The sequence below is a fragment of the Lutjanus erythropterus genome, chromosome 20 (genome assembly GCF_056507025.1).
Source record: "Lutjanus erythropterus isolate fLutEry1 chromosome 20, fLutEry1.hap2, whole genome shotgun sequence".
Classification (NCBI taxonomy): domain Eukaryota; kingdom Metazoa; phylum Chordata; class Actinopteri; order Lutjaniformes; family Lutjanidae; genus Lutjanus; species Lutjanus erythropterus.
The window spans coordinates 3,348,950-3,375,106 of NC_139336.1; the positions used below are offsets into that span (position 1 = coordinate 3,348,950).

The 26,157-nt window shown below is 38.4% G+C and overlaps 1 protein-coding gene across 5 annotated transcripts in view; it reads right to left on the bottom strand.

Annotated features, from left to right (window-relative positions):
* Window positions 1-26,157, bottom strand: part of sh3glb2b (SH3-domain GRB2-like endophilin B2b) — a 42,054-nt gene that overhangs the window by 2,808 nt on the left and 13,089 nt on the right. Inside the window, exons 4-11 of one of the 5 annotated variants that reach the window (XM_084745700.1) lie at window positions 25,366-25,499; window positions 23,045-23,137; window positions 19,586-19,648; window positions 15,690-15,752; window positions 10,460-10,483; window positions 10,209-10,298; window positions 7,518-7,618; window positions 731-971 (exon numbers count right to left, since the gene is read on the bottom strand). In XM_084745700.1, coding sequence (XP_084601826.1) covers window positions 731-971; window positions 7,518-7,618; window positions 10,209-10,298; window positions 10,460-10,483; window positions 15,690-15,752; window positions 19,586-19,648; window positions 23,045-23,137; window positions 25,366-25,499 — 809 coding nt within the window. The remainder of the gene's footprint in view (window positions 1-730; window positions 972-7,517; window positions 7,619-10,208; window positions 10,299-10,459; window positions 10,484-15,689; window positions 15,753-19,585; window positions 19,649-23,044; window positions 23,138-25,365; window positions 25,500-26,157) is intronic. The other 4 variants (XM_084745701.1, XM_084745703.1, XM_084745702.1 and 1 more) reach the window with 4 other exon arrangements.

The window sequence follows — 26,157 nt, forward strand, 5'->3', positions numbered from 1 at the left end:
AAAAAACTATTGCAGTACATTGCTTTGAAATGTTGCATTGTCTAAACTCCTTTTTTTTTTTTTTTTTTTTTACAGTGTAAACTGATTCTTACTTCCTCCAACTGTAAAAAATATGCACCAAAAAATAGTTTGTCATCTAAAATGTGCATCATGGCCTATGTCTATAGCTCGGTGCCTTTTCCTCTACATCTTGAAGGTGGCTGGTCTGCACCAAAAATGGTGCAGCCAATATGTATCCCAAGAGAGACTACTGGCAGGTAGAAGATGTTAGCATAGTGAGATAGCATCAGTTATATCAAAACTGGAGAGTATTTCTTCATTGAAAGAAGAGCAAAGAACAACACTGAAGGCTTTTCTCCATGGAAAAGATGTTTTTGCTCTTCTCCTAACTGGCTTCAGCAAGAGTTTGATCTGATTGGTTGAAGTTAGCCCGTGGTAAATTTGATGGACAGATGGTTCATCCAATCACCTGCCAAGTGTGTTTTGAAAGTGCCTGCCCTTTTCCAAGCAATTTCTAGGGACAATTTCACAGATGGCTCTGTGCATGTGTATGTATGCATGTACAGATGGATGTATGGATGTGTTGACTGATACATGAAAATGAAAGTTTTTTTGATTTTATTTCCAGTATGTATCAGTAGCACAGCTAAGAACCTTTTAAGTGCAGAAAGGTCAGTTGTTCCTTGAGTGTCAGAGACCTCATGATGTGACTCACAACATCCTACCATACCTCATCAGCCAACAGGGAGAGCTCGCTGGCATCGTGGGCATCGTAGTCATACAGGACCTTGGCCTTTCTGGTACCTGTGACAGGCAGCTGTGTCTGCTCCATAGCCAGCGTGCTGGGTCTTTGGCTGGAAGAGGAGGAGACTGTGGCCCCAGGAGAGGATGGTCCAGACAGGAAAGCAGAGGAGACAGGGTTGGGGCAGACAGCAGCAGAGGAGAGGGGGGCACCGACGGCATTAGCACATCTGTATGAAGATTAGACAAAGGATGAAGGATGTGAGTGGATTTTTCTGGCTTGTTCATTTGAGGCTTTTATCATTTTCCTGGAGACATCAGTGGTGCCAGATCCAATTTGGGGGTGGGGGAATTATAGTAGCTGGTGTCAGGAAATGTAACCGCCAGAAAATTAGACTTAAAGCATAAATAACACTTCAAAGTCAAACCCATGAGACACCACTGATTCACAGTGGTGTGATTTTGGGGGGGGGGGGGGTTGCATAATAAAAAAGATGGCAAAACATCAAAGCAATTTTGTGTCAAGATTTGGCTGTAGTTGTTTCTGTAGACAGTTTGATCCTGTCCAAGTGAACACAGATTTGAATTTGTTCTCGTACCTTATGTATATATTGTTATATTTAAGGCCTACAACTTTTTTTTCATTTACATTACTCCTTCTAGATAATCGTTCCAATCAACTTTACATATCGGGTCTGTGTAATCTCAAGACCTCTGTGATGCTAAAGTGCAAAGCTTTTTTGGGTTTGTTGAACAGCGTGTCCGCAGTGTTGACTATCCATGTTTCACCATGAAACAGGAAGTAGTTATAACCCAGCAGCCCTTGCTTTGCATTTCACCTAGATGAGCGTAAATCAGTAGGCACATGTATCACGTCCCAGACGTACAAAAAAGCCTCTTGGAGTCATACCGGTCACCTGACAGGAAGTTGGCCATTCTTAATTAACTGCAATTTTAGCCCCTTTTGTTTTTCAGCTTCAAATTTGGCCAGTCTAATCTTAAGGCCTTTATGATGATAAATGTGAACCTTTTCTTTTTTTTAATTTCATTGAACAGCATGTCCGTTGAATTTCCATGTTTCACCAAGTTGTTGTAACTCAAATAAACATTTTCCAATCTGCCCCAAACATCACGTTTGAAGAAAGTCCTGGCCTTAAGAGAGCTACATTATATGCCAATATTTAGTCACAGTAATAGCGCCACCTATTGGCAACAGGAAATGACAGATTTGGATTCAATTAAACTGAATTCTCTCCTTTGATGTACTCTTCCTCGTCCGTTGACCAGATCAATCTGGTCAAAGCTGGATCAAAGCTGGTCAGCTGGGGAGGATCTAGGGAGAGATTCATAGGGTGGCATGGAGACTTTGAGAGGTGGAAAATAGTAAAAAAAAAAAAAAAAAAAAAGAGTATTCAAACACAAACAATAACATATATCAATATTTGCTTAGAAAAGCCCCCAAATGAAAATATTATTGTGACACTTGAGCAAGCCATTGAATATGAATATCTAAAGGTGGCAATAAAAAAGCAATAAATTGTTTTATTTTCATATCTTGAAAGATTTTTCCACATATGTCTGTTTTTCATTGAACATAAGCCCATGACCTGGCCTAAAATGTGGCCAGAATAGATCATTAAATAATATGTGTTAGAGTGTCATCTCCTGCTGCATTCACTTGCACTCAGAATTTAGAGTTTCAGTCTTGATAAATTTCCATCCAGCCACAACTTTTCATACATATATATATTCTGAACAAGAACAGTCCAAAACTGGGGTGGCAGCTGGGGTAACACCACATCTTTTAGGGATGGCAACTGCCACCCCATGCCACCCCTCTAAATCCGCCCCTGCTGGTCAGAAAAGCCTTCAGGCCTTGATGAATTAAGTATTTCTGATGCTGATTGTGAAGCTTGCGAGTTTTCATTAAGTGGCGTGTCTGTGTTGTGGCACTGAATTTCAAAGTTTTGCCATGAAAAAGGCAATTGTTGTATCTCAAATGCAGATCGTTGCATCTTTTTCAAACTTCACGTTTGATGAGAGTCGATGAGCGCCAATATTAAATCGAACATTCAGAGCCATGTGCTGCCACCCTCCTGACACACACATGGTGCAAGGTTCTGTCACCACTGCTTGCAGCTTTAATTTTGTATCGTTCTTGCTTTTATTCAGATTTAATTGTTATTTCATTGCAGCCTTATTAAGTTGGTGGCTTGTGGGTCACATCTGGCTGAGATGTGACCTCCGAGTTGCTTCTGGGCAATGCGTGAAAAAGAAACGGTCAAACTGCAGGAATTCATTTGCAGCATTGCGTAACTATGCCTACCACAGAGCAGCTAGCTTGCTCAGACCATGAAGTTGTGCCCATCAGGGACCAGTGTCCCCTGTACCCCCCCAAGAGTCTACAATAATAATAAAATAACCACTTACTCGCAGTGATACGGTTCTGACACCATGTTACTAAAACAAATACTGAAACTAAAAGAGGTTGCTCAGTAGAACAAAGATCCCTGCCAGGCAACGGATGGTGAAGCACCTACTGCAATGCCAACACAACTGTCTGATGCAAGGATTTTCAACAAGTCTGAATGACACAGGTCATGAATGTGCACAAAATAAATGAGGCTGATCGGTCCAGTAGAATTTGAGATTAGCTCAAGCTGTAGGTCCAGTGATATCTCATTTTTGAACACATTTCAAAAAAATGTAACCACACACTGAAGAAAAACAGGTTCATGTATGATTTTTTTTCAGAATTGTTCCTCTAACAGTTAATTTTCACTCATTACCAGCAGATTATTTTAACATCATTCAATTATTCATTCTCATTAACTTCAACTCAGAACTTTATTAATTGTATGCAGAACTAAGAACTACTTAGTGTTTACTGTCAGCTGATGTTGGAGACAGCTGTCTTATCCTGATGATCTATTGGTCTGAAGACAGTGTCCTTTAATCATAAAGTCACAGGTTCAAATTCCCAAGTGGACACTGTGGTGTTAGCATGTAGATTGCGAATTCTTTCCATTACTCAGGCCTGTATAATTACCCTCACTGACCTCAAGGAAATGTTGCAACATTGAGGTTTACCAAACAGCTGTTTGGCATAGAGCCAAAATTATTCATGATTTTAATCTTTCAAGTCATCAGCACCTGGTCCTCTGCTTTTCAGAAGTCTTTTTTGCATCCTGCTTGGACCACGTTAAAACCTGCTTGCTGGTCTTGTTATCTTTCTTTCCAGTTCCCTTCCTGTCTTCAGAAACAATCTGTGGTTGTCTGGATGTTCTCAAAAAGGTGTGAACCTCATTTCTCATCAAACATCAGTCTGGCTAGAGCAGTGTTTCTCAATTCCGGTCCTCAGGCCCCCCTGTCCTGCATGTTTTAGATGTTTCCCTGCTCCAACACACCTGATTCAGGTGATCATCAAGCCTCTGCAGAAACCTGATAACAACCTGATCATTTTAATCAGGTGTGTTGGAGCAGAGAAACATCTAAAACATGCAGGACAGGGAGGCCTGAGGACCGGAATTGAGAAACACTGGGCTAGAGAAAGCTGTTACAGCTCTCCATTTTTTAACCTATAGAAAGTATTTACACTGCACGGTTTATTGATCTGTTTTAAAGCTACAACAAGGAGTTTTTAATGGTTATGAAACAGTCTCATGTCTCTGTGCCTACATTTTCACAGGCAAAGTTACAGTGAGCAGTACGATAGCCAATTAAAAAGAAGCAAGAGAAGATTTCTATTTAATTTTTATGCTATTATTTGTCGTTGTTACGGAAAAAACACTACAGCTTTTGTCCACAGGGGGCTCCAAAATCAACAAATATGAAACATTCATGTTTTACATACTGTATATTAAATAACACTTGTCATTACCCCAACACTACTTTGTGGTAAGGACAAATGTACAGGAACAAACAGGGAAAACCATGAAAAAATAAATGTTACAGATTAAAATCTTAACAACTATTTTGAAGAGTCAAAAATGCCTGTAGTTGGAGAAACATCAGATGTGTGTATTGATCATACATGCCAACACTGACACGGACCTCAAAAATAAAGAAGTCCTCCCTATTTGAGATTTTAATCTGTAACATGTTCATTTCTTCATGGTTTTCTATGTTTGTTCTTATACATTTGTCCTTATGGCAACATAATGTTGCAGCCAGAAATTAATATTAATATTTTTTTATTATTTCTATAAATTTTTAAGATATTTAAATGTATTTTCATCAAACTTTGTGCTAATAGTAAATACTGGAAATTACTGAATGGAAAATTTAGACAGTAACCTTGGATGTCAATTCTGTTCATAAACACTACAGGATATATGTTGCTTTTTATGACAGATATTAAATTCTAACCTGTAAATCATCTCTACTGTAGTGTTAAAATCACGTAAAAATTGCAAATAAAACTTAAAAAAGCAGTAATGCAATCTTGTGTTGGTAAGTACACAATGTTAACATTTAACAACAAGCTTCTGTTTGCATTAGCTGGATTACATTCGGTCTCAATCAATATTAGAACAATTTTCAGATTTGCTGTTCTCATTCGTCACTTAGACACTCCAGGTTGAGAAATACTGAAGTTACCATTTGTGATCATCTTGACAGAAACATAAAGTCTTTACTGCAACACCTCAAACTGTTGCGGTAAAGACATGTCATTTTTATTAATTTCACAGATAAATGGCTGCTACCAAGGTCTGCAAGATTTGAGTTTTAGAGATTTTGTTTCCGGCATTCTGGTGATTTTTAAAAAATGAAAATGAAGTGAAATAATAAGTACGCTGTAACATCTTTTATGTTGTTAAATGTAACATTTCTAAGAAAGAATACACATTAGTTCATAAGGCATTAAAAGTGCGTGTCTATTTCTTTTAAAACTTCCCTTAAGAAAAAGGAAGTCTTCAGAGAAAGTCTGGTCTGGTGTTGCTGTATCGTAGACATTTAGAGTCGTACAGGCCTTCTACATGTGGCGTCAGAAACAGTCTTGGCACCTTTTTTCCTCTTTTCATTATCTCAGTCTGTCATGAGTTGGGAGAGATACAGGAGAACTGTGATCCTGGGAGGAAATATAGAGGGGGTGATGAGAAACAGGAGCTCCCTTGGAAAATCATGAGGGATGTAACACTTGCTTTCCGATAAAAAAAAAAACATAAAACTGCTCACGCATATGCGGTCACTTTCAATAAACCGATGACGTCCTTGAGCAACTGGAAATTGTCGAAGGAAGAAGAAAAAGGTCTCAATAAGCTCACTGTGCTTATAAATTGCTCAATGTGATGCAAGTGATGCAAAAACGTGTCACAAGGGGCAGCCAAACTATGATGATTTGTGAGGATGTCTCATCTGTTCTGTGGTTGGATGCAGTAAATTGGCTGTTGTGATCATCTTGGATTGAAGATTTTGCTGTTTTTGCAAAATGGGGCCCTTTTTATTTTATGTCAGCAGTTTCAGGGTCCACGTGACACAACAAAGAAGCATGTGGCTTATCTTAGAATACAATCTTTGCTGTCAGTAAGTGGCGTAAGCAGATTACGCACTTCAGGCTACGTTAGCTGGAGCAAGTGTGTGCCAAAACCAACTCTTAACTGGTCTCACGCTGCGATTGCCTCTGAGCTAATCACAACGTGACAGATGAAGTTATTCAAAAACATTTTGAAACTTCTTTGACTGCTTCATGAAGTCCCATTACCCTCTGGCACGAGTGTTGGAGCTACAGATCTAATCCTGATCTAATCCACCTGTTAGCTGTTAAAGCCAAAACGCACTAAAGGCTTCAACTGACACACATCAGTCCGCAAAACACTTCTGGAGTTTCACAGGAAAACAGTGTTGCAGAAAAGTACACAGGTTCTTGCCCGAGTGGCGCAGCTGCAAAGACGTGGTGCTCCTCTTCTATGTCGAAGTCCTCGGACATTTTCTTCTTTGTTGAAAGTTTGCAAAGTCAACTCTGCATGTAACAAGTCACCATTTCTGAGCAGATCTCTCTCTGCTGCCTGAGTCACTTCCACGTACAGATGTGAAAGTATCGCAAGATCTCGTATATCTCGTGTTGTGCCGCTTGGGCCAGAGCCTGTGTACCTGCTTCAGGTGTTTGCACAAGGATCAGGTCTGAGAGGTTACAGCTGATATTTAGTCTAAAAACATGGTGGAAATGGTGTCTTTTTGGGTCAAATTTTAATGTCGCAGTTTACAGACACTTGGTTTACACCACACGAGCAGTATAGAGACATTTTGTGGGGGTTTTGTGGTTTTTTTTACATTTTAAAACTGGTCACCATTCACTTCAATTGGACTGGATTTGGCTGCAACACTGTTTTCCACTGAAGCTCCAGGAGTGTTTTTTGTGAACTGGAGATCTTCACCCATCCTCACATCAACACAGGGGTGAGGAGATACTGAGTGAAATTTCATTTTTGGGTGAACTATTGCTTTAATCTGTGTTTTTTTTTTTTACTGGTTTCATTTGGAGCTGCAGCTCCATCATGGCCCGCTCTTCACATCCATGCCTTTTTTAAAATCCTATTTAGCTCTCCGCAAACATGTACTGTGGCTGCAGCAAAAAACCCTGGTCCCCATTTGATGCTCCAAAATCGAAACAAGTTTGGAGTGTGAGCGTCAAGGCAGTTTGACGCGCGTCAAGATGCTTTCAGTGTGTGTTCTGCCATTTAGAACAATGGGTGTACTTCAAAACGCAAGTGTCAGATGCCTTTAGTGCGTTTTGGCCTTTAGAGACAAAGCGACCAGCAGCAGTGCATCCTCACCTGTTGAGCTCCCTCTGAAGGTCCTGCATGTAGTGATGACACTGGGCGTAGTAAGTGGCCTGAGCCTCTGCAAAATCATGCAAACAGCGCAGGTGGTTGAGCTGAGGGGAGAAAAGAAAAGATGAAATCAGTATTAAGTGGAAACCCCAGCAGTGCACAATGACAGCTTGTTTCATTATTATCAGAATACACTGATTTCAGCTCAGTCAAAGGCTCAACATGAATGATACTAAAATTGCTCTTCTTGGACTTCATCATGTGGTGTACAATACATCACACACTGACAGTGTATCCAAATTCAGTTCATTTGTACAGTGCAAAATGATTACAACGTTATCTCAGGGCACTTTTCAAATAAAGCAGGTCCCTCAAACAAGAGCAAGCACTGAGGCGACCGTGGCGAGGAAAAACTTCCTTTTATCCAGCACAACTCTGAAGGATATGTGCCAAAATAATCTTCACAAATGAACAGCATTTTTGATTTCTGAAGTGTGCAGAGTTGGCAAAAGTCCACACATTCTTTACTCAAGTAGAAGTACAGATATTTGTGTAAAAAACTTCAAAAAAAAGTTCAGGCTCTGAAATGTACTCAGAATATAGAAGTAAGAAGTCGTCCTCTGAAGGACATTTCTACTGACTGTTTCTGTGCAAAGCTGACTGAGGTTGTGCTCATCTTGTTGTGTCTTTTTTGAGTTGTTACATTGTTTTTGTGTTGTTGTATTGTTTTCATCTTATGTCTTTTATGTTGTTCAATCGCTCACATCGTTTTATCTTGTATGTCATTTCTGTCATATTATGTCTTTTATGTTTCTGTCTTGTTTTTTCATCTTGCTACATCGTTTTTCATCTTGTTTCGTCATTTTCATCTCTTACGTTGTTTTCATCTTGTTACATCTTTTACATCATTTTTGTCATGTTATGTCTTTTATGTCGATTTTATCTTGCTGTATTTTTAGTTTCATAACATATTTCTTGTTTTGTTATGTCTTGTTATTACAGTGATTTCAACTTTTACCTTGTTTTTGTCTTGTTATGAAGTTTTTGTTACACTACTGTCTTTTATGTTGTTTTCATCTTGTTACATCTTTTTTCATTGTTTTTGTCTTGTTACATCTTTTACTTCATTTTTGTCATGTTATGTCTTTTATGTTGATTTCATCTTGTTGACTTTTTCATTTTGTAACATTGTCTTTTTAATCTTTTACTTTCATTTTGTCTTGTTATGACATTTTTGTCTCATTGCGTCCTTTATGCTGTTTTTGTCTTGTTACATCTTTTATGTAACTTTTATTATGTTAGGTATTTTACGTTGTATTCATTTTGTTGTCTTTTTTGTCTCATTGTGATGTTTTTTGTCTTGTTATATCTTTTTTGTCTGTTACGTTATTTTCGTTTTGCTATGTCTTTTATGCCGTTTTTCTACTTGTTACATTATGTAGCATCTGTCAGCCATGATATGCATTGAAGGATAAACTAAGTAATTGCCCTTTCTTTGTTACTGTTCCATCCATTTAAGTTGAAATCAGTCTTGATGTTCAGTAGAGAGCGCACAATGATGTGCCTTTAGTATCAGCTGAACTGATACTAAAGGTGTGATTCCACTGCATGGTACGACTCAACTCACTTGGGGTACCAAGGTACTGAATTTCGTTTTCTACTGCAGATAGTTCCTCCTAATGTATTCTTAGTCGATGCACATAACAACGCCACGAGAAACTGCAGTGATCATCTTCAACATGACCCCAACACAGGAACAATGAAGGAAATGGAAGAGACGGCTGTTTGTCACAGCAAGGAGACAAACTTGCTGTTACACAAAAGGCTGAATGCAGCAACACAGTGTTTCCACTGCAGGGACCAGGGTCTAAAAATAGGTTTCTGGGACATTGTTTATCCCCCCAAAAAGGTCCCCACTCGGGGGCACTACTTTCCAAAAGTACTTTGGTGGGGCTTGCAGAGCTGAACACTTGGCTGAGTATTTTATTTCTGGCACCATTTTTAAAAAAAATCTGCATCTGAAAAACAGTTTGACTTTTGTTGCTTCGACATGTCAACATGGAGTTAGAAAAGAAAATATACAACAGATGGACTGATGATAATCATTGTTGTACAGTCATGCACAAAAATGACTTATGAAAACAGCCATCGGTTTTTCCATCACCAGACTAATTTGCCTAAATCTTGCAGTTCTTCAGACCGTGGTGGAAACAGACAACACCTGGCTGAAGGAACCTTTTTGTTCCTTGGAAAGTAGCTCTTGGGACTAAAAGTTCAAGGAACCTTGGGTGGAAATGCAGCAAAAGAAGAGTAAATAGGTGGACCTTAAATAAGCTACAATAGATTCCACCACTTTGAGCACTTTGTATCTCCAGTCCTTCAAAGATCAGCAGAATCAACAGTAACGGTACAAATTTGGGCATCAGAGATCACTGAAGTTGAACTTGAAACCCTGCAACCAGATCCACTGGTAGCAGCATGAAATACATTTTTTTTTTATTTCTATAAATACTAATTTATTTTTACTGTTTCAGTAATTCTGCAACATTTGGGAGAAGACTGTACAGGAATTCATGTTGCTCATTTCCTCTGGACAGGATTCAAGGACAGTCAGGACACTGACTAAAAGTTTTCTAGCAGACTCTGCTGACTCAGAAGGAGACACTCGATGACATTATGGTCGCCTACACTCACATGTGTGCTGCTGATCCCTTCCAGGAGCAGTCTGGTGACCTCGGCTTGTCGGTCGAACTCTGTCTGAGCAATGCGAAGCTCGTGCTCTGCCTGCAAGTTGAAAGGACAAGAAGGAAGTGATGAAAGGCCTGTACAAACACATTAAGGCTTTTCATTACGGGCAGATATAAACAGATAGCCACACACACACACACACACACACACACACACACACACACACACACACACTGTCCAGCAGTGACGGTACTTACTTTGTCCACTTCCTCACTCAGCAGCTGAGAGAAGCAGCATGAGAACAGAGAAAAGCAGTGGTGAAACATTCTCAGTCAAACATCTAATTCTGTTGGTAATATGAACAATTATCATATAAACTGTCTGTGCCAGTCTGAAACTATGAGGGCAACTAGAAAAATGAACACATCTGTTGGTTCTAAATTCAGGAAAATGATGAATTTTCTTTAACTTAACAACTTAAAGCTGATTTCTGTTATTTTGACGATTTCTTCCTTTAATCAGTCCCTCCAGGAAGTTGTGGTGTTGCGATCGCAACAATTCATGCAAATTCAACCAATCCCCATGAACGCAATTTTGTCTAAACTCCTAAACTTTTCCACAGGTCGAACAAGTCATCCTTGCTCCCTGCCAGTTTTACCAATAATAGCAGTCCCCTGATGTTTTATTATTCACTATTTATATTTTTTTACATTATAGTTTTTCTATTTTTATTTTACAATTTAGCGCTTATCGTTTTAACTGAGTTTGAGCTCTAAGATTTTTGTGGAATACACCCCAGGTACACTGCATCTGCAGATAAAGCATACACTGTTCAAGTTTTTGTAATCATGAGCCTTTTTGGTGAGGTTACTTAAAACTTTTAATGAACTTTCCTTTAAAATTTTCACTTGCTTCTGCAATTTAATTGCAAGAAATGCCTAAAAGGATCATAACAATCCCAAAGATAGCCCGCAAAATCCTGGAGGGACTGCTTAAACTAACCAGCCTTTTGGCAACTTGATCTTACAAACAGTCAAAAACAGTTAATTCAATCAATTTTTCAACTTACAATAACAAATATTTAATTAATATTGTTCCATTTAACATTTCTGCCGTTTATCATTTACACAATATTGTGAAGGCAATGATGGTAAGATGCCAAAAAACTTGTTCATGCTGTTGTTTACCAGTAGTTCGGGTAGATTCTACTGCACAAAGAAAGTAGTTCCTACATGAAACTGCTCACATTGAGGTGTGTGGATTATCTTGAGTAACCGGGTCATGATTTGAGTAAAGAGACATCTCCAAATCTCTGAAACTCACATCAAAACTATATAGATGAATAATATACCTTCACTAAAATTAGTAAAGCAACTAAGATATGTTTGACAGCTGCACAGCCCTTCAATGAAATTTAACCTGCATTCCAGCTCTCCTTTAATTTCTTTTATTATTTTTTATAATAAATCCATTAAACATCAGCATTAACAAAACACTGAAGTTTTCAACCAGCAGCCGAACTCTATTATTGACATACACTAGATCAAAAACAAACTCAGAGGAGCTCTGCACACATCATTCTATTCTGGTGTTTCACAAACTTTAATTCTGGGGACCCACTTTTTAAACATGACAAACCATCATGACCTGATTCACAACAGGCCTCATCTATGAATCTTCGGAGAGTTAATTTGTGCTTTCATGAACGTTCCTGGCTGCTACTGCCATTTCCACATCACCATATATTATCTTGATGAATGCATATACACATTAAATAGTTTTATAAATGTATTGTTCATTTATGCATCATTTAATGCATTTAGGCTGAGTTAACAGGCCGTCTCAATGTTTGTATTTCCTCCCATTAAGAAAACAAACAGATAAAAAAGTTGACAAAACTCAAAATTTACCTCGATGACTTCAGCTATTTTTGAAATACAATTTTTTGGGGGTTTCTAAAAAACAAAGATTTAAGTTTATCTAAAGAAGAAATGTAAATTATCTCAAATAAACATTAATAGTTGGTGAAACTTTTTTTTTTCAACACTTAAGAGTTTGAGTAGGGCTCAAAACTCAAAAATCTATGGAAATAAGTTGCCTTGAAATTTGGAACTTTTTTGTTTTTTTTAAAGTGTAGAACATTTTAGCCTGCCTCATTAACAGGATCTCGTTTTTTCCTCTCATCAGTGAAACAATACGCACATTTTAAATGCTTTATTAAAGACATGCTGTGGATATAAAACTTAAATTTTGCAATTTCTTCCATAGTCTTTTATTTTTTAGGTGACCCAAATAAAATCTCCTGTGACCCACCTGAGGGTCACGACCCAGTGTTTGGGAATCACTGCTCTGTTCTATCAAAAGCTAAACATTTAAAGTGGGTGTATTATCAGGCCTGTTTTGGGATGGTGACTCCTGGAGGACGGCTGTCAGAAGCTGTTTAAACACTGGCTGCAGAGAGATCCACGTGTGAAGCGTAATCTTGGGGTTTATACTGGGAGAGAAGCTCTTTTGACTGCTGTCTCTGATTTTAAATACAACATACAGAACTCAATAACATTTGAAATGAAACAGGTCAACATATGTACAATTGTAGTGTGTAAAAGTGCAAGTTAAAAGACCAAATAGAACAAATGATCTTTATACATGTAGTTGATTTTTTTTTTACCTTATAAAAGAATTAAGCTATGTTAAGGTATGTTATAGAAAAACTGGCCACCTGTCGAATTTATACTCCACACAAATATGGGGCAGTGCATCACCAGAGTAACTGCTAACTGTAGCTGCCGTTAGCTAATAGATTCAGCACGGTACAAGTGAACATGGTCAGGCCGGGACCATACACAGCTTCCGAGATCGATTGAGACCAGTTTGACGACAGGGAACACTGTACTGAGGTGATTTACAGTGGCTCTGACCAGGACTGTGTCAGAAGAACATGTGCTGAGAGGAAACAAAACTTAAAATTCATAGATTTGTGAATGGAGTTTGGTGTGACGTTCTTTGCTCGCAGGTGAGAGCGGAGCGTGTCAGGACTACATCCTGTCCTGACCGTGAACATGGCCGGAGCAGGACCGAAAACAGCCTCTGAGACCGACTAAGGCCTGTTTGATGGCAGGGGAATACAGTACCAAGGTGATTTACAGCCAAATCTGTTTCATGATTCAGACTGTGGGGATGATGATAACATGGCAGGTTCAGGTGTTGATCATTTTGGTTCATTTTTGTATGTAACACCTTCTTGAGAATCAGAATAAATCATATCCAACCAAAGAAAAAAAAGTAATAATTGTTAACACCAACACTCTAATTCCAATTATCTAATGACAATTCATTTTTTAAGGATTTATAAATATGAAATATATGTAATTAATGAAATGTTTCCGTTTGCTTCATTTTTTAAACTTGCTCTGTGTCAGAAAATAGCCTTGTCCCAGTCGAGAATTCACAACTTTAAATAATTAAAAATGTGTTAAAAGCCTTCGATCTAAAACTATTGTAATCATCTCTGTTTTAAAATAGATTTTCTTATAAGAATGTTGACACTTTAAATTTGTGTCCCAGATTTCCGTCAACTCTTTCTGTCAGATTTTTACAAAAACACAATTTAATCAGTGTTAGCTATACCCTAAGGACCCCTGTCTCACTTCCTGGTTTAAAAAAGGCAGGAATACTGTTCAAACACTGGTTAACTTTCAATTTTTAGACAAATTCATTAAATAATATTTTTATCAGATGTATCTTAACCATAACATGTTGACTCTGTAGTCCTTCTAAATCAAAGATAAATAAGAATTATGGTTTAAAAATGTGTATTTTGATTAACATTAAGAGAACTCTGAGACACTTTAAAAAATAAAATCTCTGCTGTGAAATGAAAAAAAATGGAACATTTTGTCAACTGTCAGATTTTCCATCTGACAGAGTTGATGTCTATAATTAATAAAACATTTGATCACTAGAAGGCTGGCCTGTTAAAACGTTTTAATAGCCAAGAATTTTTATCTTTTAAAATATATTTCACAGAGTAAAAATCAAAACCTCCTCAAATACGGTTTTGTCCCAGTTCTCAAGAACTCTGTCCTCTTCATTTTAAATTGAAGTGACGTGTGTGTTACACCTGAGATGAGTGATGCATTGAATGTTTGCAGCGGTCAATATTTTAGCCTTGGACAGTAAATGCGGTAAATGGTCATTTTGCTGACATCATACGTATTATTGAGAAAATTACATAAAGCATTTTACTCACAGAACGTGTGTGATGCTAAAACAAGGAGAGGTTTGACTCTGTGGGTCTGTGAATACTTCAGTGACAGTGTTTGTATCTGACAGCTGCTGTTTTTGGCTGTCAGCCTGAACTGAACCTGACCTTTACTCTACATTCTGCAGATGCTGAAGCCTCTGAATAGTTGTTGTATTGCGCCCCCCTGTGTTTAACATGTGGTATTATGAGAAAACATCTTCCCCACTGTGTAGGCTTTACAAGAATATTAGAAAATAAAATAAACTTTATGATTTACAAAGATGGACAACATGCTAAAAAGTTAGAAACTGACTAATGAACTTTATGTGAACAAGCCTTTTCAATTCTGGATAATAAAGAGTTAAAAATAGCTAATGATGCTGTCTGTCCTCAACATCCATTTGCTTTCATGCATCACTTGAAACTTACCATTTACCTGCTATATTCTGGCCACATTAAAGGGATACTTCAGAGTATTTGAAATTGAGTTATTTGAGGTACTTATCTGTAGTCAGTGTATTACCTGCAGTTGATCATTATTAGTTTAAGTGTACACTATATTTAGAATATTTTCACCACTTTAGCTTGCTGTTAAACCATTACTGTACATGAGCCAAACATCACTCCCTCCAAACCAACCAAACTCCACTGTCAAAAACAGGAATTTTACCTCACAGACCGCAAAAATTTGCTGTCTTACCACTTCTTCCACTGGTTGATTTGTGTCATTGTGTGACTTGGGTGAATCTGAACTAACTTTTTAAAACATCAAAATCACAGAATAACCAATCACGGCAGCAGTAGACCAGCAACTCTCATGTTCTGTGTGGGAAAATTACTGATTTTGTCAAAGGAGTCTGGTTGCTTTGGAGAGAGCAATATTTGACTTATATAACGGTGGTTTCCAGTTGGGAAAAGGCTTTCTGACAGCAGGATAAAGCAGTGAAAATAAGTACCTCATTCAACCTCACTTCAAATAATCCCAACTATCCCTTTAATATTGAATTTGTTCCTAAATTACCTCCATTTACTCCTAACTATAAAGAAGAAAACAACAAAGTGAGCATGAGGCCTAGTCAGATAGTGTGAGGGATGAGGGGTGTATAGAAAGTCTCTACCACAAAACACACACTACATCACTGGAGACGGACTAAAACAGTGTTTAGATTTCTACCACCGTAACTAAACAACCCAAAGGTTCTAATCCTATTTTAGTGTTGCTGACAAACGTTAACATGTACAACCTTCATCTGCTCTGATACACTGGGATCCTCCGCCACATCCCAGCTCTCCCAGCCGCTCTGCAGCTGGTTCAGTTAAAGGCCCAACACAAAGAAACACAAACTGAAAGTCAACAAGCCTCAGATGGTTTCGCTCTACAAAGCTGTATGACTGGAGAACTGATGTGATATTTAGTCTGGTCTGGTCTGGTCCAGTCAGTCTGTCTTTACTATAGCTTGGCTCTGGTGTGTGTGGTGGAAAAAAAAAATCACATGATCTCTTCAAACCCACTACTCTGTTCTCTTTAAATTGCACCTGTGGTTGCAGTGTCCTGTAGAAATCATCGTCTGAGGACTAAGTTGATGCCACATGTAGTTCAGATCATTTTTGATGATGTAATAATCGTCACTTATATTTACTACTGAAGCGCATTAGAGCCCAGCAAAAGGAAAAAAATGAGAGGGTGAAGAGAGTAAAGTCAAAATGTTGAGAATAAATTTGAAATGTCAAGGATTAAGTCAAACTTCAAAAGAATAAAGATAAAATGCTGAGAGTCAAATCCAAATGAAAAATAAAGTTGAATAGTCGTGAACAAAGTCGAAATGGCGAGAGAATAAAGTTGAAACGTCACGAATAAAGTTGAAATATCAAGAAGGTTGAAACAGTGAGAGATTTAAGATGAAATGTCTAAAGAATAAATTGTCAAGAATAGTCAAAATATCAAGAATACAGTCGAAATGTCAAGCATTTGAAATGTTGAGTGAAAGTCAAGATGTTGAGAAAATAAAGCTGAATTATTGGGAATTAAGTCGAAATGTCAAGAATAAAGTCAAAACTTCGAAAGAATCAAGATAAAATGTTGAGAGTTAAATCCAAATATCAGGAATAAAGTTGACAAGCCGAGAACAAAGTCAGAATCGAAAGAGAATAAAGTTGAAATGTTAAGAGCATTAAGTTGAAAGGTTGAGAATAAAGTTGAAATGCTGAGACAATAGTTGGAAAAACATTAAACAAAATCTGTAAATCGAGAATAAAGTCCAAATATCAAGAATAAGGTCTAAATGTTGAGAATAAAGTTGAAATGTTGAGAATTAAATTGAAATACTGTTTCAACTTCATCCAAAATAATAAAAACTCCTCCTACTCTCATATGTTTTCCTGATTGCTGGCTGTAATGCTCATAATAATACTAATAATAGAGCAGGGATACTGAACCTGCTTTGCCAGCGGCCAGTTGCTGAAATGCTGAAAAGCACTGCAGTTAACATGTCTTGGCTGATAATGGTGTTGGATATTAGCAACCTTGCAGACAGTAACAAGTCATTTGGAAAATGAAATACAGTATTTTAGGTCTTTTTTCAGTGAACTGCCTGTTTTTTTTGTTGACATTTGCATACTTGCTGTCCTCATTCATGGGTCTGACCGCAGCGGCGTCACACATGTCAGCTTTAGGCACAAATCACAGGCACCACAGGAAGAAATTACACAGATTTTCCTGGGAAGAACAGTGTGAATCAATTGACTTGTTTAGTCAGCTTGTCGCCTGTAGGCCAAATCCAGGGGCCTGGTGACCATCTGAGTTTTCCTGGCAAGGATTTTTACACCCAGTCAATTACAACCAGACTATGACTGATAAAACACACACTGTACACACTCCAGTGGTTCTTCTGACATCTGTCCTCAGCTGAAACGACAGGTATCAGCATTACTCAGCCTCACATGATGGGATCAGCTTTCATTCTGACAGCTTGTACACAGCTGAGTTTTACACCACAGCAAGTCACAGTTCAGCTGGAACACTTTTAAACCACAGAGAGAAAAAAAAGCCATGTTCTACCTTTTCCTGTGTTGCTTCTGAACAAATGTTGCTGGTTGTTCAATATTTTAAATAATAAAAGAATAAAGAATGAAGTCAAAGAATAAAGATAAAATCTTGAGAGTAAAATCCAAATATCAAGAATAAAAAAGAAACTTCAAGAGAATAAAGTCGACATGTCGAGAGAACAGTCGAAATTTTGAAAGAATTAAGTCGAAATGTCGGGAAAATAAAGTCTAAATGTTGAGAATAAAGTTGAAATGTCTACCTCTCTAATGACCAGTGCAAGTAGAAAAGTCTTTTTAGTCTTTTCAGAGACATGCCATCATTTCAGCTCATACAGGTGTGGAGCTTTTGTACATGTACGCAGTATTTCTTAATGTTTGTCTGCCAAATAAAATAGCACATGGAACTCTTATGACTCCATGCTTTAGGGGATTCAAACAGCAACAACAAAAATGAAACATGCTCAAACATGCTCATGTCAGAAGTGTCATATTTATGTTGTGAACGTCATGCAACAGAGCTGTGATCATAGTCCGGCCGAACTTGTTCAGGTAATATTCACTGTAAAACCTTCAATTCATTTGTTATTTAGAACATGTGCATCTTACAGTGTTACTGAACGTCACACACACCAGCACAGGAAGCAGCATCGCAGAGACACTGGTGTGTAGTGAACTGATTCCTGGTCTTTGTTGTTGGTTTATTGTCACATTTATTGTTTATTATCAAATCTAATGTTTTTGTGAAACTACTCAACTCTTTTCTTTATGTTGGACCTCTTTTACCTTTTGGGGGAGATTTACATTCTTAGAAATAAGGGTTCCAAAAGGGATCTTCCTGAAGGGCTGAGGTTTTAACCAGAACCATCTGCTGCTGAAGGAAGGGTTGGTGAAGGGTTATTTGTAAGACTAAGGGTTCCATTAAGAACAAACCATTTTTTGAAGAAACAGAAAAGGAATTCTTGAAGAACTCTTTCATCAATGGTTCATCAAGGGTTTTAATACCATAATTTAAAGGGTTCTCAGTTGAACCCCCTGCATAGGTGCTAGATAAAACTTTTGGAAAACAAAAAGGTTCTCTGTAGAATCCTGTCAGCGTGTTCTAGATAAAACCCTGGGAGTATAAAAAGGTTCTCCATTGAATGCTTTGGCTGGGTTCTGGAACAAATCCTTGGAAAATCAAAAGGTCATCAGCAGAACCACTTAAGTGTGCTCGAGATAAACCCTAGAATCACTAAAAGGTTTGTGATAAAACCCACTGGGTGGTTTCTTGATTAAAGCCTTGGAATATAAGAACTTTTTCAGAAAAATCCCCTGAGTATGTTCTAGATAAAACCATTGAAATATAAAAAGGTTCTCTGTAGAACCTCCTGAGTGTTTTCTAGATAAAACCTTCAGAATATAAAAAAGTTCTTCGTAGAACCCTGAGTCAGTTCTTGTTAGCACCCTTAGATAGTGATAACATTCTGGATAGAACTTCCAGAGAGGGTTCTGGAAGGGTGGAAACATTACACCACTGAAGGGTTCTCTGTAGAACCTCTCTTAGAGAGTTATGGGTGAAACCTTGTATATAAGTTTCTGGGTATAACCCTTCATGTTGGGTTCTAGGTAGAAGTCTCTGAAAGGGTTGCAAGTGGAACCTTTATATAACAGTTCTCTGATGGGGACAAGCCAAAGAACCCTTTATGGTTCTAGTTAGCAGCCTCATTTCTCAGTGTGGAAAAGACAGTGTAAATGGTTGCTGGTTAATCCTATTTAGAACACGATGCACTTCAGCTTCTCGTGGCCAAAATGAGTATTACAAGTTTCACCTGCCAAAACTTTTTTTCAGCTCATCTCACAGATGAAAAAACACAAACAAACAAACAAACAAACAAAAAAACAGATCACCAGATCTCACTTGCCTCTCAGGGCTTTAGCAGACTGCAGACTACATAGTCTGGATTTAACAAATTGTGGGTCTACTGGTGTCCATGCAAAGGTTGAGTGGCACGTAAAGCCAGCCCACTAAGTGCTCTAGTGCTGTATGCTAATTAGCATGTTAGCTTAGCTCCTGCTCAGTCACACAGACCCTGCATGTGTGCCATGGGACTCTTACCGCTGATGCACTGGCAGAAAGAACATAATTTCGAGGCCTTGTCTCCTGAAAATCAGGTGCAGCCTACAAACAAAGAGCAGGGAGGAGGAAACACATGTTGGCACAGTCATGCAGTTACAATCATTAAGCAGAAAAACAAATTTAAAAAAAGGTTAGCAACAGCAGCAGCAGAAAGAAAAGAAGTGAGAAGCAGCACAAGTGCAGATCATTTAGACCCAGTTCAGAGCAGACAGTAGTTACTGGATAGTTGTTGTTGGTGACATGAGGTACGCTGCTACTTTGCACCTGATTCTGCCCCTTTTTGAGTGAAAGCAACTGCTCTAATTTGACTGACGCTCAATACAAATTCAGAAGTTTTTGCCAGTTTAAACACAAAATAAAAAACTGCATCACTTTTGCGCTATTAGGAGCTCAAATTCTCCAGCTAGTCAGGTGAACAATCATGCTACGTCTTTGCTGATCAACTATCAGTGTCATTACACAGAAAAAATTTAAGAAATAGGGGTTGATGAGCATCTGCCTCCAACAAAATGGAACAATGACTCCACCTAGTGGTGGGATCCCAACATATAAGGACCTTATTAAATCTCCAGGGGTCAGTATTTCAAGACAAAATCTTTGCTATCAGAGATCAAACTGATCTTGTAGAACTTGTCCTGGTTTTTTAGAGAATGTTCAGATACGATCAAGATACCATGTGATCAGGATCGCAGAATCTGGATTTGCAGTCGTTGGATCAGCCTCCATCTGTCAGTCAAAGTAACATTTCATTAACACAAATGAGAAAATGTTGGGAGGTGTGTTATTATTATTACTAATAAAATGTCTGTCTGGATAAAACAACAAAACAAAATCTGTAACATAACTGTTTTGTCAGCATATTACTGTTTTTATTGATCAAAAGAGCTCAGTGAAATAATGCTTCACTACAGTATCTTTCATTGTCTGTCCAGCTGGTCAATCTGGTGCCACCAGTTGTAGTAGTGTTTTAATTGTGCCAGAAAAGTTAAGTCTGTTGAGGCCCGATGCTGACAAAATTCTGTCCAAAACCAACCTGAACCTGATCCTCATTAGTATATTTCAGCCTGACATTTTTCTTAACAAGATTCCCTCTATGCACCAAACATTAGGAGCTTTCAGGGACAGGGACAGTACATGACGTGAATTGGAAGTGTTAACGACTAAGCTGGGGGAGAAAAATGAAAATAATTAAATTCATAAGTAAATATAGTACAGCCTGAACCCAACGTGACCCCGTGAAATATCTGTGAAATAAGGCCCGACCTGACCTGAACCCGTCGGGTTCCATCGGTTCCCGTCGGGTTTGAGCACAGATCTCAGGCTCGAAGTTGTAGGTCAGAGTCTTCCACTGCAGTGAGGAACCTTGCATCATTTAGTGATATTATCAAGCAGGATGCAGGTGAGAATTATTTTGCACATTGCACGGAGGAAGAAATGTGAAATTCTTGTTTTCGCACCTGTGCATTTTTACACAACAGCTTGAAGTTTTTTTTGTTTATTGTGTTGTTATTGAAAATATTGGTTTATATGTTAATTGTTTGACTTAGAATGGATATTGTTAATTAAATATGTAAGCAATTAATAAATTAATCCCATGAGACCTACATGTGTCTGGGATCAGGATAATTCAGATTTTTAGCATCAAAACTCTCCTAATCTGCACTGTGTAGTTTTGAAATACCCAAAACAACAACATTTGATCTGAATTCTGGGTAGGATTAGATTACCAAATCTGTATCCTGTTTTTGTAGAGTCAGGATCACATATTCTGGTTTTGAAATACCCAAGTTTGAGCTTTAATCCTACCTGGATCACTCTGATCCGGATCAAAAGTTTTGAAATACTGGCCCCAGGTGATGTATTTCTGACATCTGTCACTTTTTAATGACACTATTTAGCTATTTTAGTCATCTGTCCACTGTGATGTTATGATAAACTGATTAAATCGCCAACATTAACATGCATATAAACAAGACTGGTCTTCTGACACTTAAACAGCACTTGTTTTCACCCAAAACATACTGTGGTTGAGGGAAGTGAGGTACAAAACACAGTTCTAAGGACTGAAACACTGTATCTTCAATGAAATATTGCCAGCAAAGGACAGTGTGCAGGAGTTGTGAGAAGGTCGCCCCCTGCTGTTTCTGAACCAACCCTGCATTGCATCTTGCAGTCAGTGCAGGGCGTTAAGAAGCTCATCTCAGACTGGAGACATGCAACAGGCACTGCAGGCAGAGTTACTGATGATACGGCAGCCAGCAGAGCATCTGAAAAGCTTTTAGTAAATGTTAAGAGGGGAGTTCGCTCAGTGCAGCCATGCCACCTGAAGAAACAACACAAGAGGAAGAAAATGACTGAGAAACCTAAGAAGAAAGACCTTCTGATCTGACATGAACGTGTTAGTTGCTCAGTCAAAGCTGTGTGCTTTTTGCTTCTCCACCCAACATGTGACAGACCATGCTGGCTTTGTTTTAGCTTTTTCAGTTTTATAAAGTATAGGTGGAGAACAGCCGGCACAAGATGCAACACAACAACTGCAGTGATAACAACCCCAAAGTCTGGATGGAAAACAGACATAAAAACAGAATGCAATGATTTGCAAATCCTTTTCGACTTAAATTCAACTGAATACAGTACAAAGACAAGATATTTATCGATTCTTTTTTGTAAATTTACACTCATTCTGAATTTGATGCCTGCAACAAGTTCCAAAAAAAGTTGGGACAGGAGCAACAAAAGAGCAAGCAAGAATGAGAAAGAATTTCACTTTCAAGACTGCAACTATTGTTGTCCTCAGCTCCCAAACACTGACTGAGTGTTGTTAAAAGAAAAGCTGGTGTAACACAGTGGTAAACAGGATCCTGTCACAACTTTTTTGAAATGTACGACAGGCATCAAATTCAGAATGGGTGTATATTTAAAAAAAAAAAACAGAGTTAATCAGTTTGTCTGTCACTGTATTCAATTGGATATAGATTGAAAACGTTCTGTAAATCATTGCATTTTGCTTTTATATAAGTTTTATACAATTTCTCAACTTTTTTGGATTTGTATTGTACTTATCATGGACCATATGAGCTGTGAGGCCAAATTGTCTCTCGCTGCAGTCATTTTGAAATTTTTAAAGCTGTTTCATCCATTTTTGGCCACCAGGGGGCAGAAAAACAGCAATTTAGTGAAAGTGAAAGATAAACAGCCACCATCATGTAGCTGGTTTATAAGGTTGGAAGGACTAATGGTTTACACAGTAAAAGCAGGTGTTACAGCGCCACCACCTGACTATTCAGACAAAAACATTTGACAGTTTAGCTGCTGTGGGTCTCATGGCTGATGTGATTCAACTACTATTACAGATGACAGCAGAAGAAGAAGAAGACGAAGGAGGAAAACAAACAGCAGCAACAAAAACGACAGTGACGATGTGAAATTTCATCTCACCGCTGCTTTGGCTTCTGCCTGCTTGGCTTTTTTCAGCCGTGCTTTGCAGATGTCCAGATCCAGCCGTCGATTCTCCAGCAGCCGCCTCTCTTTCTGCAGAGGACAGGAGGGAACCAATCAGACACCAAGGATCTGCTGCAGGGAACAAACCTCACAACACTATATTCAATTTATTTAGGTAAGACAGTGAGGCGACCAGCTCTGGAAAAGGAAGTTTTAAAGCTTGCTCATCACACATGTGCACAGATACACCCCAGTGTGTGTTTGTGTTTTTGTGTTAAATTTTAGGTTTAAAATTTGGCCCATATAGCATCAGTTGTCTATTATGAACCCAGATATAAACACTAAAAATGGTCAAGAACCCAGATAAAAAGTTAAAATAGTTAAGAACATATCAACATTAAAAATAATTAAAAGCGTGCTGTTATACCTGACAACTGCATTTGAGTTCTAATTTTGCAAGAGATCACAAACTCCTGCCCCTCGGTCTTCAACTTCTGCCACAGCTACAACATTTTACACACCACCCTGCCAGTTTTTAACATCTGCATTAGTGTGGACATTGAAATAAACATAATTAATAGATTAATAAATTATGAGAGAAAGGGTGGCATGGTGGTGCAGTGGTTAGCACCGTCGGCCCTAGGGGTGGGGGAAATTTCCGATTCTTAGATGCATCGCCGGACGTGGACGAATCTGAATCGATTCACAAACGTCCAAATTTCGATTATTTAAATCTGTTAATTAAAGTGATACAGAAGCTTCTAAATAATGTGGAACTAAGAAGCGCGGTACGCGTCATCGCCGGGACACTTTGGGACGCGCACCTGGAGCGACACGCGCACAGCGGAAAACAAACATGGCCGACCGGCAGCCACCTCGCCATGAGGTCCGAACAGCTCCTTCTAATTTAAAAGCAGCCGTGTGGAAACACTTCGGCTTCTACAACGTCGACGGCGGAAGCGAACTGGACAAGAGCCACGTTATATGTAAGCTGTGTCGAGCTAAAATAAAATACTTTGGCAACACAACAAACATGAGAAGCCGTAACTCGATTCCACCCGACGGAGGACTCGGGGAGACGGCAGGCTGCTGTTGCTGCGGCTACTAGTGGCTACTGTTGGTACTTTCCAGTTTGCACATATTTCCAATAGTTTAATAAAATATAATCGAAATGAATTCTTATTACAAATGCGCTGTTTTTAAAAATTGCAAGTGACGAATGCTTATTCAGTGAGACAAAAAGAAATGTGTTTGTGAAAAAGTGCATCAATATACATAAAGATGCATCAATAATCGTTTTATAATCGAATCGTAGCCCCTGAATCGTAATCGTAATCGAATCGGCAGGTGCCCAAAGATTCCCACCCCTAGTCGGCCCCCTGAATGTCTGTGCACGTCCCTGTTGCTCATGAATCACTGTAAAACTGAATGCTCACATTACTTAGTTGTAATGAGAGGTGAAAACTTGAAACTCGTTTCATAATTCTACTAACTTGAAAATGTTGAGTTTCAGTAGAATTTCCTGTCTTTTGTGCTCATTAAACTCATATTTTTAATCAGTAGGAACTTTACTGAACATGAAATAATGAGTTTTTATAGATAAACGATTCTGTTCTGCACTGTAAGAAAAAAGTTGAAAAAAAACATAATTTTAAGGCAATTTGTGAATTTTGACTCAAACTCAAACCCTTATTTTTTTGAAAAAAAAAAAAAAGTTTTGCCTACCTATAATCTCTTGAGATAATTTGCATTTGAATCTTTTAGAAACCCCCCAGAATCGTAATTCAGTGAGCTGTGAACCTGATCTGTCATTATTTGGGTGCTTGAAAATTAAATAAGTTAAAATGTGTTGTTGTAATGAGAGGAATAAATGCAAATTCTGAGCTGCATTTACATGAAATATTAGAGTTGGCTTAATCAGTTACTTTAATTTAATGTAATCAAAGAGTGCATGTAACACTGCCTACATTTAAGCTCTAATAACTTCAAAATTTTCAGTTTTTAAATAAAAAAAATTGTGACTGATTTCCTCAATTTTCTGGTGTACTACTAATTTATTCACATTTAGAGTGAGGGAAATGTTCTGTAAAAATATTAGAAAGAGTACAGTCTTAACCTGCTTTATATTAACGGTAACCTGGGATAACTTATGTGATGGTTTGACGCCATCTAAATAAAAGTGACTTGACTTTTTAGCACACAAGCGTCAATGTGTATCCATGGCAACATACTTCTCCTCAGGTGGGTGTTCATATGAACACGATGTCTTCAGGAACAAAGGGCTCATAAAAGTGAGTGAATGAGTAGGTCAGACTTACTGATATGGTCCTCCAGTCTCCTTCCAGGAAGTTGCGTAGAGGAGTGAGGAAGGTGGTGGCGGAGGTGTGGAGGAGCTCGCGCTCAGCTCCTCCCAGTCTCTTCTGGTACTCTCCCACTGTGATCAGGGTGCTGCCTACAGTCAGCACAACACACGCACACTTATATTACACACTATGTCAAGTCTGATTGTTGAAATTTTCAACTGGTAACTGGAGAGGGAGAAAATATGATGCAGATCCATTTGTCCTCTTCTCTCTGTAACAGAAACTCCAGTCTGCAGTGTAGTTCAGACACTTTATGCTACATGATCAACCAAAGTTTTTATATCACCTCCACATTTCTGTCCACATTTGCAAGCTTCCTCTGCCTCTGCTGCGATCACACTTCTGTTTTTTATCAGCTGATGATGTGAGCGCCATTATCACACTCAGGAGTGAACGCTGCTCACATTCATTAATTGCAAACTGATCCATTCAGTTCACCGTTCACCAAAAATATGAGCACGTTCGATGACCGCCGCTCACTGCTGCCAACTCTATCACGAGAGAGAGAGAGTGAGTAAATTAAATATCATGAGTCTCTAAAGTGAGAGACATTCATGAAATGGCGTCCTCCTTGGCTGAGCTGTAATGTTTGCACCACTGACTGACAGTGCAGTTCCATCATATTGCAGAGAAGGCAGATGTCTCTGCAGCTGATATCTCCAAAAACTCAGTATCTGTCACCAAAACTATCTAGATGGACAAATAGCACTACAGGTAAGAGGGAAAATATGTACTTTTGCTTTTGTG